The sequence below is a fragment of the Thermobia domestica genome, chromosome 14 (assembly GCF_964235325.1).
Source record: "Thermobia domestica chromosome 14, izTheDome1.hap1.1, whole genome shotgun sequence".
Classification (NCBI taxonomy): Eukaryota; Metazoa; Arthropoda; class Insecta; order Zygentoma; family Lepismatidae; genus Thermobia; species Thermobia domestica.
Window position 1 is genome coordinate 18,504,928 of NC_137467.1, and position 17,300 is coordinate 18,522,227.

Sequence of the window (17,300 nt, forward strand, 5' to 3'; positions counted from 1 at the left end):
TTTCACTTGAAAAACAGTACATACACTAATGAAATGTATCAACATATATGTTCTTGTGAACTTAATTTATGTGCTAGCTCAACAGCTGAATAACTAATATTTGTGATTTTTTCTTTTTGCAGGTCGGAGATGATTTACAGCAGGATATGTTAACCATCCAAATGATCCGAATTATGGATAAGTTATGGTTGAAGCAAGGCCTTGACTTGAAAATGGTTACATTCACTTGTGTTCCTACTGGTCATAAAAGAGGTTAGTTTGATGGAGTATTGTGTACAGTCCGCAGTAAAAAAAAAAAAAAAAAAAAAAAAAAAAAAAAAAAAAAAAAAAAAAAAAAAAACCACCTGCAACATGAGCATGTAAGTTTATTGTGAAACGACGAAGTCTTTTGCTCAAAATAAATGTGCAGGGGAGGACACCGAGGTTTCTCCTGGCGTGAATCGTGCCACTTAGACGTTATGTTGATTCCTTGCGCTGTTAGGCGTAGTTTCACAATAAACTTACATGCTCATGTTGCAGGTTTTATTCTGCTGACTGTACAAGAAATTGAAAGAATTACATGTTTATATGAAGGTTGGAAGTTTGATTTTCAAAGACAGCTTCAATCATATCGCTTTATTAAATGCTTCAATATTCCCGTGTAAACAGATGGTTAGCTGTTGGTATGCCTAGTTCCGTGTTCGTTTCCTAATGGGTCAATGATTGTGTATGTTAACCAACATTAGGAAGTATTGAAGGAGCTACTTAAAATCAAATCAATTTCAGACCGAGAGCGTGCAAGATAATTACGTATCTAGGTCCGAGATGGTAATTAATTTACTAAGGATGCAGTTTTCTGTATTAATCGACTTCAAAAAAGGAGTTGTTTCTCAATTTAGCCTGTTATATATATATATATATATATATATATATATATATATATATATATATATATATATATATATATATATATATATATATGTAATATGATAGGAGAACAATACAAAGAAATGTAAAGGTCTCATCATACGCTTGCAGGGACTTGGGTTTAGAAGTACCGTAATGCAGAGAAAACCAAATTCATGGAAGTCCGTCGAGATCGTAATACTGCAACAGACCAAAACCATATTCACGAAGAAATTAAATGTCGACTGAAAGCAGTGAATTCGTGTTAATATTCAGTTTAAAAACTTTTGTCGTTGCGAATTCAGTCGAGGAATTTAAAGCTTAAAATATATAAAACGATAATCATGCCTGTTGTGTTGTATGGTTGCGTTGCGAAACATAGTCGCTTACTCTGGCGGAAGAACGCAGACTGAAAGTGTTTGAGAACAAGATCCTAAGACGAATATTCGGACCCAAGAAGAACAGGACTGGGGTATAACCGCTACCAGGTTACAGAAGGATTTTTTGTGGACACCCTGTATATTTCGTAAAGACAGTGATCATTATTTTCGATTTATACTTTATTCTGCGACGCATATAAGTTCTTTCTTCGGTGGGAATTGCTTCTTTCCCACACAATTGGACAAAGAAGTCTTTCATCGTTTTTTCATATATATATATTTAAAACATTGCTTTTAGTGAGAACATTTCAGTTAGTGACGAACCATTTCAGTGTTTCTCCCTGACTTAGTATATGCACAGTATATATTGTATAGTTATTTGGAACTGAATATAGTGTTTTCTTTAATCGCTTATGGAACATTGCAATAGATTAGAGCAGACCAGACCAGAACAGGTATTCAAGTGACCAGAGTGGCACCAGCCTCACAGTTTTTGCAGTTTCTTACCTGTATTTTCTCACGCAAGAGTTATCGCCGTGTCTAGTGCATTATAGGCAGTTGACTAAAATTAACATGAATTGTTTTCCGTATTCTGTTTGTATGTGCATACAGGCGAGTTAACTGAGTGATTTTTGGAATGAACTGTCAACACTTTTAGTTGACCATTGCAACCCGTACCTTGAGCTTTGGTGCTCAGGGAGTTTGACTCCGATATTGTACGCAGCCACCACGCACGTTGCGTTGGGAATCAAGTATTAATTTGTGTTAAGGGGCACAAGCTATTAGCCGGTGTAGGAGACGTTTTCTTACGGCTAGCCCCCAACTAGTGAAGTCCCAGGTTCACGAAACTTGTGCGTTTAAAAAGTTATACACGCGCCCTCCGATATTAGCATTCTACTTTTTTTTTATTACTTATTTATTTATTTATTATGCTGAAGAATCACCTTTACGCTTCAGGATTGTTCGGCGCCGCAACTGGATTCATCGTGGGACGATCCAGACAACTTTTCCCCAGTGCTAATCCCCCAAGTGCGTCAATGGTGTGAGAGAAGCATTTGTCGTGAAATCTGAATTATAATCTCATATATATATAAAGCGCTATATTACCTTAAAAGGGCAAAGTGTGATTTCAGTGACGAAAATTATTATACATATTGAGTGTTCAGTGTTGTGTTCATTCCTCTTCGCTATTTATATATATATATATATATATATATATATATATATATATATATATATATATATATATATATACAGGGTGGGCCATTTTAATTAATCCACGGAAATATCTGAAAAATGATAAAACATAGAAGAAATGTTTCAAGTACACGTTATATATTGCTAAGGGGGAAACCCAATTCCGCCAAAAGTACCCCTCTCCGCCCCCCCTAAATGGGGGTAACGGGGGGTAACTTTGAAATGTCAAATGGGAACATGGGTCGAGTAATACCTCGTTCGAAAGGTCTTGGAAAACTAAGTAACGCTGTACCAAAAGATGTTTCATATTGTGCACCGGTTTCAAAATGGCCGCCATAATATGGTTCGGAAACTCCAGTACCCGTAGTGTGAAAACCATGGAAGGTAAATGAATGGAACAAAATTGAAATACGTAAATATCATAGGGCATATCGAACGGTGTGGTCCCTGTGATCCCAGTGGCCTCCCTAAAGGAATCTTGGGGGCTAACTTCAAAATTTCAAATAGTAACATGAGTAGAGTGGTACCTCGTTCGATAAATCTTGCAAAATCTAACATATTGCAGGAGAAAACGATTGATGTGAAATGGCAGTGTTCTCAAAAGGCCGCCGAAACATAGTATCCGTGTCAGAGAAAAGGTTTAGTACTCGTAGTATGAAAGCGATTGGAGATAAATCAACAAAACAAAAACTGGAGTAGCTAACTGACGTAAGGCACATCGAGAGGTGTTGTCGGGGTGACTCCAAGGGACAACTGAAAGGTATCCGGGGCCAACTTGAAAATTTCAAATAGCAGCTTGAAGCAAGTAACATCACGTTACATAGACAAATTAATATCAAACAGCTTCTGTAAGAAAATTTTCGACATGAGACACCGTTTTCAAAATGATAGCAAAGACATGGTGACTGTGTCTAAGAAAAGGTCTAGTGCCCATAGTATGAATACGGTTAGACATAAATGAAAATAACGAAAATTAAATAGGAAAACCACGGAGGCGTTCCAAGGCTCGAGAATAATACAACAGAGATAAAAATATTAGAGTAAAATTGCCATAATGTATAAAGAGAAATCCAAGTCCTGCAAAATAATCTCTCCCTGCGCTCTGTTTGTGAGTGGGGTGGAAAGTAAAGTGAAAGTTCAAACGAGAACTCTACTTTAATTTGTAAATTAAGGCTAACCTTACAAATAGGTATGGTGTGGTTGAAACATTTGTTTGTAAGGATGACGCTGTAGTGACTAAAAAAAGAGAAACTTTTATGCAATGCGTGTTGGTTATTCAGAAAGCATTTCGGGGATATACGTACACACCGTTTCGTCCCTCAAGCTCACAATATGACATGAATGCTAATAGTTAATCAAAATGTAACTGTGGCCATCCGCGTTAACTTAGTGCACAATTCTCTATGCCTTCCAAACAACATTGGGTAGGTCAAGCGTACGCCCGAACCGTTGTCCGGTCGGACATTGAAATTTTAAAGTTAGCCCACAAGACCCCTTCAGGGAGGCCACTGGGATCACAGGGATTACATCATTCGATATGCCCTATGATATTTTCTTATTTCAATTTTGTTCCATTCATTTACCTTCCATGGTTTTCATACTACGGGTACTGGAGTTTCCGAACCATATCATGGCGGCCATTTTGAAACTGGTGCACAATATGAAACATCTTTTGGTACAGCGTTACTTAGTTTTCCAAGACCTTTCGAACGAGGTATTACTCGACCCATGTTCCCATTTGACATTTCAAAGTTACCCCCCGTTACCCCCATTTAGGGGGGGCGGGGAGGGGTACTTTTGGCGGAATTGGGTTTCCCCCTTAGCAATATATAACGTGTACTTGAAACATTTCTTCTATGTTTTATCATTTTTCAGATATTTCCGTGGATTAATTAAAATGGCCCACCCTGTATATATATATATATATATATAATAGTGTTCTAATAAATAAGTATAGTGTCATTTAATCCAGTTTGTTTTCGTTGTTTGTATGAGTGATATTTGTGTGCGTTATGGTCTGGATGACCATCTGATCGTCCGTGAGGTTTTCGAGATGAGACACCCGAACCTCTCGGCGCCTCATCTCATTATTGAGACCGACGAGCGATTTGGAAACAGTTTGTAATCTCTTCTTGGAGAGGTCCTTCATCGTCCTGTCCAGGTAAGTTCAAGTATCAGGAACATACTTATTGGTAGGACCACGAACCACGAACAGCGACCAGATTACACGGAGTGGTTACAAATAAATGTTCACCCAAATAGAGACCTCAAACTGAAATGGTTACAGGGGAATGGCGGAAACTTCATAACGAAGAACTACATAATTTGTATCGTTTACCAAATATTGTTAGGGCCATCAAATCTAGGAGGCTTAGGTGGACAGGTCATGTAGCCAGAATGGAAAAAGTAGGAACACTTTCGAAGTTTTAACTGAAATTCCAATCGGAAAACGACCATTAGGAAGACCTAGACGCTGATGAGAGGACAATATTAAGATGTATTTCGCAGAAATAGGAATACAAAGTAGAAACTGGATCCAGTTGACCAAGAATAGTAATTAATAGAGAGCTTTTGTGAACGCGGCATTGAACCTCCGAGTTCTATAGCCCGTAGAGTTTTATATATATATATATATGTTGTGTGTATGTTTACGCATTGATGTATGTGCATCGATTTTTATTATTATTTCGTTGTGTGAAAGAGATACTTTCCCGGTGCTCTCATACATTTTTTTTAGAATCTTTGGAGCTAGATCATGAAACCCCCAACGGATGCTGGATTAATTACGGCAAAGTAACATGCTGATAGGCAACCATAAATTGTTTTGCGTGATTATGGTTGCATAACAGCTCGGGGGTTTTACTTCAACATTTCGGAACACTTTCGTAGTACATTATACTGTATATGTTATTTATAACATACAAATGGATTTGTGTGTAAAGTTGGTAGGGATTTTTTTTTTTTTTTTTTAAGTTTTATAATTATTGCCGAAAAAATGTTTTGTATGTTAGTAATTTTTTAGAAACCCACCTACATTATCCATCCTTAAACGTTTCGTAGTATTTGCGTGAAATATTATTGATTGCGTATAAATATTCTGTTTTATTTGTCCATTCTATTTTAAACCCTCCCCACTAGTCTAATACTTGCGCGCTCATTTGGTTCAGGTGGGCTCAGTTTGATTCTATATGGGAGAGCATTTGAACGCATTCTGGTGGTTCGGATTCCATCTTAAACTGTAGGTTCACGTTTAATGTAGCTTCAGTGCTGAAAAGAGACATTGATCTTTAATAAACAACAATAATTCTTCTTTAACTGCCTTAAGTTCTTTCATATTTGAAAACATTGTCAGAACTAAAACATTTAAAGTTATTACTTGTGACTGGTCTTAGGCGTCAGTTATTACCTTCCTTAGATTTGAATGCGTTCAGAAGTCACGAATTTCAGGTGTGTTAAGAAAGCCATATATTGACGTTTGGAATCGATGCAGTTACTGCACATACATCTTCCACCTTGATGTTCACCGTGTCTCGTGGACTTCCAATTGCGGCAGCTTACAATATTACAACTAATGGTAATACAGTGAAACCTCTACTAACGGACACCTCTATAAAGCGGACACCTCCCATAACGGACATATTTTGTAATTCCCAAACACTGTAATAGGATAAAACATATTGACAAACCTCTCTAAAGCGGACACTCTCTAGTACGGACACGGACAGTCTTTCTGTCCTTTATACGTATTATTCACCTCCGTATTACGGACACTTTCTCTATAAATAAGTTGAAAAGTATTATAAAAATACATTTTTAGTAATTCATATATGTGTCACCAAGAAAGCATTGTGACATTTTGTCTCCTCTACTGTCTACTCAGCAATCCAAACGAAGAGGCTCTGTTTAACAACATTCTCATGTCCTTTGCTTGCGTTCCACTCCCACCAAAGCTGTTTTAGACACAAAAGTGATTGACAGTTACCCGCCGTTTGGAATAACACGTTATTCTACTGTCCTGCTGGAATCTCTAACCAAGCAGAAGAGAAGTTCGGTAGTTTTTGCCCGCGGGTACGCATATTATCACAAAAAAGACACTACTGGACTGCAATTAACCCACAAATTAAAGCGACATACTGAAAACGTAAGTGTAAAGTGCAGAGAACTATAACATCTTATTTCCATCTTGTGCCTCGAACATAGAGTATTGGACAGCAGAGGACATCACAGGTACAGTAACATTTTGGTAATATTCGTGAATACACGATTCATCCAAAAATATTGTTACTAATTGCATATTACCTTCTTTACTAATTTACGTAAGAAAATATCAAAACCTCTCTAAGGCGGACACCTCTCTATAGCGGACAATTATTGATTCCCCACGGCTGTCCGCTTTAGAGAGGTTTCACTGTATATGATTATTATGTATTTTTGATGCTTTGAGATTACATAGTTAGGATGAAATTTGTCCCCAGTTCTGTAATATTTTGTGTTTCTTTTTATGTGCTTGTAGGGATGATTGAGATGGTTACGAATGCTGAAACATTAAGAAAAATTCAAGTAGAGTTAGGACTTACAGGGTCTTTCAAGGATAGATCAATTGCAGAATGGTTGGCAAAGCATAATCCGTCTGCATTGGAATATGAAAGAGCTGTAGCAAATTTTACTGGTGAGTAATTTGATATTTAGTATTAATCGTTAGTTGGCAGTTTAATTTGTACTGGCAAAATCATTGTAGAACTTATCTTAAGTCCGTCTCAAACCTCCTGGCATCCAATGCAAGCTACGCGACATTGTCTAATATGACCTGCTTCACTCGATGGTTGGGAGAAATATTATTTGAGCTTGGAAAAACCTTTCCTGATAGAATGTTACCGTATGCTTAAGAAAAAAAAATTACGAAAACAAACAAAAGAACTTTCTTTCTTTCTTCCTTGCTTTCTTTCTTTGTTGCTTTCTTTGTTGCTTTCTTTCTTGCTTTCTTTCTTTCTTTCTTGCTTTCTTTCTTTCTTCAATTATTCAGATTTTATTGTAAGTTTGACTCTTAATATAGAAGTCAATCGTAAACAGTGTGTGTTCTTCTATTTTTTTTTTGTTCGAAGCATTGCTTCATTCTCTCTTTTTTTCTCTTCTTTTTTTCTTTTTTCTTTTCTTTTTTTATATATAGACAAAACAGACTGTTTATAACAAGCATTCTAACTTTCAGTGACATACGAAAGGAAACCAGTTGCTTCATTTAGTTTGAGTTTGAAACGAAATCCAGCAACGTCGCACTTGTACGCCATTGGCTTTCGCCAGACGTCGAACTGTAGCATATGTAATAACTCTCATAGACACAGATTGGTTTCATATAACAAGTAACAATTTGAGAAAGAAGACGTACACTTAAGATCAAATGTGAGGAATATGCAAAATATGTATCCATCTTTTATATGAAAACATGGATTTGAACATCCATCAATTGGAAGACATAATTATATACAACGTAGATGATTACAGAATAAGATTCCTTTATATATATATATATATATATATATATATATATATATATATATATATATATATATATATATATGTAAAATTCGATTTAGTTGTTAAGGCAGTAACCAAATTAAACTATATTTTAAAAAATGTGTATATTGTAACCTTTTGTAGATAGAAACTGAGTCCACGAAATTGAGTTTTCTCCTTGACCGTCTTATTACAATTTTCAAAGTTTATATAAGTTTATGACACAATCTGCTTTACAAGCTTGGTCGTAAGACCTATGTATGTCTCTTAGTTCAGTATAGTGCATTGATAGTTGTGTGTGTTCGGTTAGGATTCTTAAGGCACACGGCAGCCGGATGTTCTGAACCATTGTAGTCTCAAGGGAATACTAAAAACCCATAGCAGCCTATAGTAAGGTTAAGACTCTCAAGATCCACAGCAATCGAAGGAGGGTTTGACAAGTTGGTCTCAAGGCCCACAGCAGCCAAGAAAAGGTGAGGGTGTTGTGTCAAGGTGCACTGCAACCAAGAGAGGATGGACAGTCACAAAGCAGACTTGATGAGGTTAAATGCGGTTCCTTTTTTTTTTTTTTTTTTTTTTTTTTTTTTTTTTTTTTTTATACGGAAATTTAGAATAGCATGTAGTGGGGATATTACAAAATGCACGAGAACTATGAAAGTAAGTCAATAAATATCTGCAATCAATTTACATTATTTATTACCAGAAGAGTACAATGTTTTTACTCATATCATTTTTCAACATATTCACCCTACTTTTCAATGTACCTGGTCCACCGTTGCATAAGCTTACCAATACCCTTTGAAAAAAAAAAAAGAAAGAAAAAAAAAGTTGCGCAGTAGGCCTCGAATGCACTGCGTCCTTCACCTGTTGATCAGAGCTGAATCGACTGCCTCTGAGAGCATTTTTAAGTGGACCAAACAGATGGTAATCCGACGGGACGAGATCGGGACTGTATCCAGGATGCTCGAGCACCTCGAAATGCAGCGTCTGAAGAGTTTGAGCAGTGTGGACCGCGGTATGTGTACGCATTGTTATGCAACACAAAAACGCCTCCGACGATCGACCTCTACGTTTATCACGAATTGCAGGCTTCAATTTGCTTTCCAAGAATATCATTGTGCCTTTTACTGTTCATTGTTGACCCTTTTCCAAGTAATATTCCAGGATTGGCCTTGTGAGTCCCAAAACACTGTAAGCACTTTCTCCCTTGAATTTCTTCTTGACAGGAGATTCTGGGTGCTTCCATTTCAAGCTCTGGCGTTTGCTCTCTGGTTCAAAGTGATGAATTCACGTTTCATCTCCAGTGATGATACCCCTGAGAAACGTTTCACCTTTGTCAGGATAATGGTTCAGTAGGTGCTGACAGATTCTCACACGGTTTCGCTTGTGCTCTTCATCGAATTTTTTTCGGAACCCATCTCTCACAGACTTTGTGAAATTGAGCCTGTTATGAATAATGTAATATGCAGAATCATGACTAATTTGCATATTAGTTGCCACTTCATCAATATTCACTCTTGTCTTCTGTTGTTCAGAATCAAGACACGGACTCGTTCAATAACGTCATCTATCTTGCTGTAGCTGGACACCTTGATCTTTCCTCATCCTTCACGCTCGTTCGACCATTTTTGAACTGTTCAGTCCACTAGTAAACACTTTGCTGTAGCAACACGTTGTCCCCGTAGTGTGCTGAAAGTCTTCTATAAATTTCCGCTCCGGGTACACGATCGGACCACAAGAAACGGATGACAGAACACTGGTCGTCTTTGGTCCACACAGAGAGTGGCGCGGCCAACTTTACTTCGCAACAGCGCAAAGCAGAGTGATGTTATAACGCTGCAACCTACCACAGGCGAAGCTTACGGTGATACCTAGCGCCTAGTGAGCACACAATGCCATAGAGTCAGCCTGCGAAGAAATAGAAAATATTGCAGTTATTGACTTACCCTCGTACATAAAGACCTGTGTAGAAGAAAGTCTTATACTTAAGCCCTCGTGAAAAGTGTCCACGGAAAGCGCTTAAACTAGAGGCTAAAAACACATGAAAGGAACATTATTCAGATAAGTAATTAATAATAATCACTCAGGAAAGTCAGCGTTAGCTGCACTAGAGGAGAACTATAAATTTTATTTCAGAAATCGTTTATTAACAGAAGAACTCATTAATATAAAAAGTGAATAAGAGAAACATCAGGAATTAAAATTAAGTGGTAGCACCTGGAGTGGAGGAAATGTTCGAATTGATTGATTAATTAAGGTTTAGTTGGGACGTCAACAGCGAGGCTATTTATGCCCGTCACAATAAGATCAATGCACACATGCTGTACATTAGAAGTTCGAATATTTCTATGGCATCAGCTCAATAGTTTATTCTTACTGTGATTCTGACCAAAGAAAATTTAGTTTTAAAATGTTTTGACAAATTGAAATTAGCAGCAGGGAAATAAATAAAATAAATAAATAAAAAAGTTAAAAATGCTCTCTGGGAATTACATAATGTTAGTGTATAGTTATCTCTGTCAGAACCTAATTAACGCATTTTTCTTTTTTCTTTTTTTTAATGGTAATGTTATGAATTCTGAAAATGGTTTAATAGTTTAAAAGAAACAGAGTAATTAGTTCTTTCATACTTAATTTACGACTACATTGTTTTCTTTCTTTAAATCTCTTTACAGCATCATGTGCAGGCTATAGTGTAGCAACGTATGTACTTGGAATCTGTGATAGACATAATGATAATATAATGCTCAAAACTTCTGGTCATTTGTTCCATATTGATTTTGGAAAGTTCCTGGGAGATGCTCAGATGTTCGGAAATTTTAAAAGGTTGGTAATTTTATGTTTTTGTTATTATGCTAACCCTTTTTATATTGCACGCACAGAGTCGCCATATACTTAAAAAAAAAAAAAATATATATATATATATATATATATATATATATATATATATATATCTAAGCAGAGCTACTCAATGCAAAGTAAAACTTCTCCACCTAATTAAATATATAGATTACAAACATTTTTTTTAAATAAAAAGACTTTTCCTTTCTGTACTTGGAGTGAAAGCAGGACCAAGTACCAGTAAACTACGCATAATCCTAAAAAATCGTCCTTCAGGTGATTGTTAGTAATTGTTTCTCGTGTCCATTGTTATTTAATCAGTGTTTATTACATTTTTAATGCCCAATGAATATATTTAGAACTTTATGTATAACCCAACAATCAGAAGCTTGGATATCATATTATTTCATTAACTTGTATAGCAGGCATATACGAGGGCTACCCAAAAAGTACCAGACGTTTTGGCCTATCGCGGCAGTGGGCACGGCTAGAGTCGCCATCTTGGTGTCAGAACGTTGACACATTCAATACGCATCCAGCTTGTGTAGCGTGAGGACTGTGACGCTCGTACTGTGCTTTCTGTGACGTGTTGCAATGTGCGCTGCAATAGAAAATGCCGCTTCTTGTCAAACGGGTTCTGAGATTCGGTTTTTGTTGGCAAGAAACCACAACCTAATTGAAATCCATCGCCAACTGTGTGAAGTGTACGGACATGGAATAATGAGTGAAGGCCGTATACCACATACGGCCAAGCGCACTTGAGAGCTCTTCGATGGTTTTGGATGGGAGGTGTTCGATCACCCACCACACAGCGCGGAAGTTTGGCGCCGAGCGACTACCACCTCTTTAGAGCGATGAAGACATGGCTCGCTAAACAACGCTTTGATACTGACGCTGAAGTAAGCCTGGGGTTGAAATTGTAGGCGGCAAATTTCTACCGCGACGGCATTGAAAAACTTGTGCCACGTTATGATAAGTGCCTTAATTTGCATAGCGATTATGTGGGAAAATACAGGGTGATTTTTTTTAAAAACCTCATGGATTTCATTTGGGTCTGGAATTTCTAACTGAAGTGCAATTTTCATGCGGTTTGTGACAAATGATCTAGGAAGGATAGGAGATTTATGGGATTATGTTTACTGATTTAAATTCATTCGGGGTAATATTGACCACGCCTCAAGAAAAACGGCAAATATTCGCAAGTGTGCCGTACAAGTGGAATGAGATTTTGGATTTTTGAAGCTAAATTGCAGAATACAAATCAGGTGTAGTGAGAATACAAATTAAGTGTTACTGGTAACACCCATAAATCACATGTTGAATAGCTGTAGCCGGTTTCTTGTGACAAACGACGGAGAAATTTCTTGGGCGACCTACGGAGTCAATAACTGACATCTTCCACAACACCCGCCTGCGGGGACCGATGCTTTCTTGTCTCACTCAGAAGCGATCCTGTTTCTTCCAATTTATTCACTAGCGACCATATTATGTCCCTGTCTGAGGGAGAATGTGAGGCAAATTTGTTTCTAAATGCCCTTTGCGTAGCAACAACAGATTCCGTTCTCCGAAAACTTTAACAATAATCTCAGGTTGCTCCAAGGAGTACACTATTCTCATTGTGTCCTGATCATACTCACATAGTAACACAGAACTATACAGCACAATTGCCAGTGCAACGACCAAGTTTCCTATGTCTTCGCGAGATACCCATCTAACGAAGAAAACTCCAATCTCCACATTGTACCTCATCTCATTCCAGTTGTAAGGTACACTGGCGAATATTTGCTGGTTTTCTTAAGGCGTGGCCAATATTACGCCGGATGAATTTAAACCAGTAAACATAGTCCCATAAATCTCCTATCCTTTTTGATCATTTGCCACAAACCGCATGAAAATCAGACTTCAGTTAGAAATTTTAGACCCAAATGAAATCCGTGTTTTTTAAAGTCACCCTGTAGCTTAAGAATGTAGCTTTCAAATATATAAAATACAATTTGGTTTGTTCATTATTATTATTATTATTATTATTATTATTATTATTAAACTTGTTACTTTCTGGACAGCCCTCGTATAAATTTAACATGTATCACGTATTATTTTATTGGTAAATATTAAAATAATATTTCACAAAACTTAAATCGTCACGAACTGAAGAACAATTGAATAGATTTTAAAGAAATCAGTACAATCAAACAGTTATAATTGCACTTTAGTTTGAAGAAAATAGAAAAATAAATCCCACATTTAAATCGAGGGACCAAAAATCAAAGATTATGTCGTAGGAAAGGTACTCAACACCGTTAATTAAACCCTCGTTGGTTACGTTTGGATAATTATGCAAGGTTTTAAAATTATTTTTAATAAAAAAAAACATCTTTGGTAATAAGTATAAATTCGTCATTTTATTACTTCTATTAATTTCGGTGTTGGTGGTTGCATTTTCGTATTCGTTCTGATGACCTGGATAGTTGCTAGCAAAAGTACGATTCAGAAAGTAATGCCTCCAAGGTGTCATCTTTATTTGTGTTTGACGGATAGCACCGATACAGGTATCAGTGGATAGCTTGCAATGTCAGCTACAACTTGTAGCATCAATTTTCAGCATACTCCCCATTACGGGCAACACATTTGAGCCAACGCGAAACAAGGTTTTTCGTGCTGTCGGCGAAGAATTGTGGCGACACCATTGCCGAACTGCGGCTTCCACCTCCGCGTCACAACTGTAGCGTTGGTCTTTAAGTTTGGGGAAGAGCTATAAGTCACAGGGCGCAAGATTCGGATTATAGGCAGGATGTCAACACTTTCCTAGCAGATGGAACAATATTGATTTTTTTGGGGGGGGGGGCGGAAGAGGACGTGTGGCGGTACTCCATCGACCGACGCTTTGTTTCAGGTTCGTAATAGTGTATCCACGATTCATCGCCAGCAATGAATGTTCCTGGCCGCACAACCTTCCGCAGTCAGAAATTCATTGACGGCCTGCTGTTTCAACCGGACGTCACCACCGGACGCCATGGATTGCTCCATTATTGTAGAACGAGAAGAGATAGGATGGTGAAACAAGTGACATTCTATAGCTTAAACATCAGTGCGTTAGTGATAAGCATTTCAAAATGTTTGCAGCACTTTTGGCCAAGTAGTGGGCTTGGAGGCGTTCCAGGTAATAAGAGCGAACAAAACAAGAGCTTATTTTGGATGTAGATGCATTTTAAACTTTCTTCATGAGGACAAACTCAACAAAACGTTCCTGTATCAATCAATCATTATTATGGGAAAGAAGTGCGACCACACAATTTACCTTCGTGTAAGTGGGGTTCTGCCACGTATTACTTTGGGTAAATAAATAAAAAATAAATAAATAAAAATGACCCGGTATTGAGTTAGCCCTTACTACCCTGAATGCCTCATATCTTTTTCACCTCCCACGGAAGTAAGGAGCAACAGTACATCAATATCAGTACAGTTTTCAGTCATTCAGAAAGAATTTACATTCTCTTTAATGTCAAAAGATACGCATGTAAGTTAGTTCATTTTTCCAAAATCGAAGTAATTGATTAAAGAACATTTGAATGGTAAGGGGAAAACACAAGGAATGTCCATATATGCGGTTTATCGGGTGCTTTGTCCTATCTGTTGGTGACTCTTGGTACTATTTGACTGTATATGCCATGCATTCGTAGATGTAGAAATGTCCATGTAAAAAAGGGCGCAAGATTTAATAACCCTATTCTTTGTACGCGGTTTTCAATATTAAAACGCAGTTTTCTCGAAAATGCAGTTTTGTGACATTCCTTCCTTTTTTCCCCTTACCCTTCATTTGTAGTGTGGTTGCATGTTTGCTAGTAGCGGATGTACATTGTGTATGTATAAATCATGTCGGAATTTGTACCATATATAATTAATATTTGGGAATTTTCTTGCAGGGATCGGACCCCCTTTGTTTTAACGTCCGATATGGCGTATGTGATCAACGGTGGGGATAAGCCAACAGCCAAGTTCCATCATTTTGTAGATTTATGTTGTCAAGCTTTCAATATTGTTCGGAAGCATGGGAATCTTCTTCTTAATTTATTTGGTTTGGTGAGTTGTATAATTTTTCTGTCTCATTTTGATATGTTTTAGTCGTATATACTCTTTGTATTTTGTGTGTTAAAATTACACGGAGTGAGGTAATAAACTATGGCAAGGTGTAATTGCTTATAGAGTGTAATGAACATATTAAAATTCTGTATATAAAAATGCTAGGTTTATATGTTTGTCTCCAAAGAAAAGTTTATATGTTTGTCTCTAATCATTTCGTCAATGAGATCTCGAAAACCACAAGTGCTAGAAACGTGCCGTTTTCACTGGTCGATTCCTAATTTTGTGTAGATTGTCCAGTTCTAATTGAATATTAATATTTAAAAAAATGGCTGTTATTTCTTTATTACATTTTTTAAGGCTTCACTGGATGTCTTGAAATTTTAAAAAGGTAAAACATCATCGTCCTACGCGTTGTACATTCCAACACCCCATAATAGTGTACAGGAGTAGTATATCTCTCAGGCGTTTGTTTCGTGGCCAAACTATACTTTAATTAAAAACGAAGGACAACCATTTCTTCAGGATAAGATGAATCTGTATTGTTTAGAGTGTTTTGGCCAATGAACAACATATATCATTGACATTATAATTGTGTGTGTAATGTATTGGCTTATTACATACTGCATAGAAGAAGAAAGAAAACACCGATCATACATGAATTAGAAATTGCAACTGCAATAGGCTCAAATCTTGCAAACGATGCGAAATATTGGAAAAAAATCTCCCCTTTATGGTAACCCTTGTCGATTTTTGTCAAGACGTCTTTCACTTATATCTTAAAAGGGACATGTATAGATGTTGTGCGGAATGACAAGGAGATTCATACTCATATTTTTCTATGTGAATGATGCGCTGTGTAGAGTGCGCAGGTTCAGCCAGTTATAATTTAATTTATTTACTTTTGATATTGTTTAAGCCAAGAATGGACAATTTATAACTCACTGCGGGCCAGGAGAAAATAAGAACCATATTTGGGGTACAAATTCCTTGCTGTCACCTCCCCCCTCCCCAAAGCAATGATTCACTGAATGTCCATGTGTCATACATCTTTGTTATATTCTTCGTATTTTACTTATTGTTTTGTGTGTCTAGGCCAGCGTTTCCCAACCGGTGTGCCGTGAATGGGCCGCTGGTGTGCCGCGAGGAAATCGAAACAAATTATTAATTCTATAGCAATTAAATTGCAAGACAAAGGAAAAATCTATATTTGTATTTCACATTATTATGAACCTCTACTATGAATCTACAACTTCAGGTTTCATATCGTGTTACTTTTCTGTTCATTTTTAATGTTAAAAAAAGTGTGTGTTATCATTGTTACGACTATTATTGCTTCTTTATTGCTGCAGACTATTTCGTAACTTGAAATTTTAAAATATCATTCAATCCTTTCGACAAAGCGAACATGCATACAAATTACCTTCGTTATTTAGTGATCTTTTTTCTTAGTGAAACGTTGGATACAGTTTTCGAAAAAGAAAGCTTAGTTTTAAAAACCTGAGTCCAATATTTCATTGCAATTGTTTTCTATTTTTAAATTAGAAGTAACAATAAGCATAATGATTTACCACGGGGAAGAACCAATGATTGAGCTTTCTTCTCTGTGAGAAGGAGATCAGTAATTACAGAAAAAAAATACCACGGTATTATATATATTTACAAATAATAATAACTATGAGTGTGCCGCGAGAATTCAAGTTACACCCATAGTGTGCCGCAAGTTGAAAAAGGTTGGGAAACGCTGGTCTAGGCCATTCTGGCCTGAACTATGAATACGGTATCTCATAAAGAACGAAATTTTTTAAATATCCACCATTTCTATTCTTGTAAGTTGACAGCACGGCACGTTACACGATTTTCATCTGTTGTCCTTATGATTAGTGTCACAGAGAGCCGAATAACGCATGATCGTCATCTGTCTACCCAACATTGTTAGGGTCGTCAAGTCTAGGAGGCTTCGGTGGGCAGATCATGTAGCTAGAATGGAAGAAAGTAGAAACGCTTTCAAAGTCTTGACTGGAAGGCCAATCGGAAAACGACAATTAGGAAGACCTAGACGCCGATGGGAGGACAGTATTAAGATGGATCTCGCAGAGATAGGAATACAAAGTAGAAACTGGATCCAATCAGCTAAGGATACAAGTCAATGGAGAGCTTTTGTGAACGCGGCATTGAACCTCCGGGTTCCATAGGCCATAGAGTTAGTTAGTCGTCATCTGTTTTCTGTACAAGTAGGAATGGAACGCTTCACGACGGAACAGCGTGTTGTCACAGTGAAAACATACTATAAATGTGGTGAATGTTGTGCAGGGACTGTTCGCGAACTCCGTGGAATGTTTGGTCAATGTAATGTAACCGAATAAGTCGACTGTAATGACGTTTACCAAACATTCTATCATTCAC

At 37.1% G+C, this 17,300-nt stretch overlaps 1 protein-coding gene across 3 annotated transcripts in view; it reads left to right on the forward strand.

Moving 5' to 3' along the window:
- Positions 1-17,300, forward strand: part of Pi3K68D (phosphatidylinositol-4-phosphate 3-kinase catalytic subunit Pi3K68D) — a 408,362-nt gene that overhangs the window by 103,516 nt on the left and 287,546 nt on the right. For all 3 annotated transcript variants that reach the window (XM_081737759.1, XM_081737760.1, XM_081737761.1), the window contains exons 18-21: positions 123-252; positions 6,976-7,131; positions 10,649-10,799; positions 14,738-14,894. In XM_081737759.1, the coding sequence (XP_081593885.1) occupies positions 123-252; positions 6,976-7,131; positions 10,649-10,799; positions 14,738-14,894 (594 nt within the window). The remainder of the gene's footprint in view (positions 1-122; positions 253-6,975; positions 7,132-10,648; positions 10,800-14,737; positions 14,895-17,300) is intronic.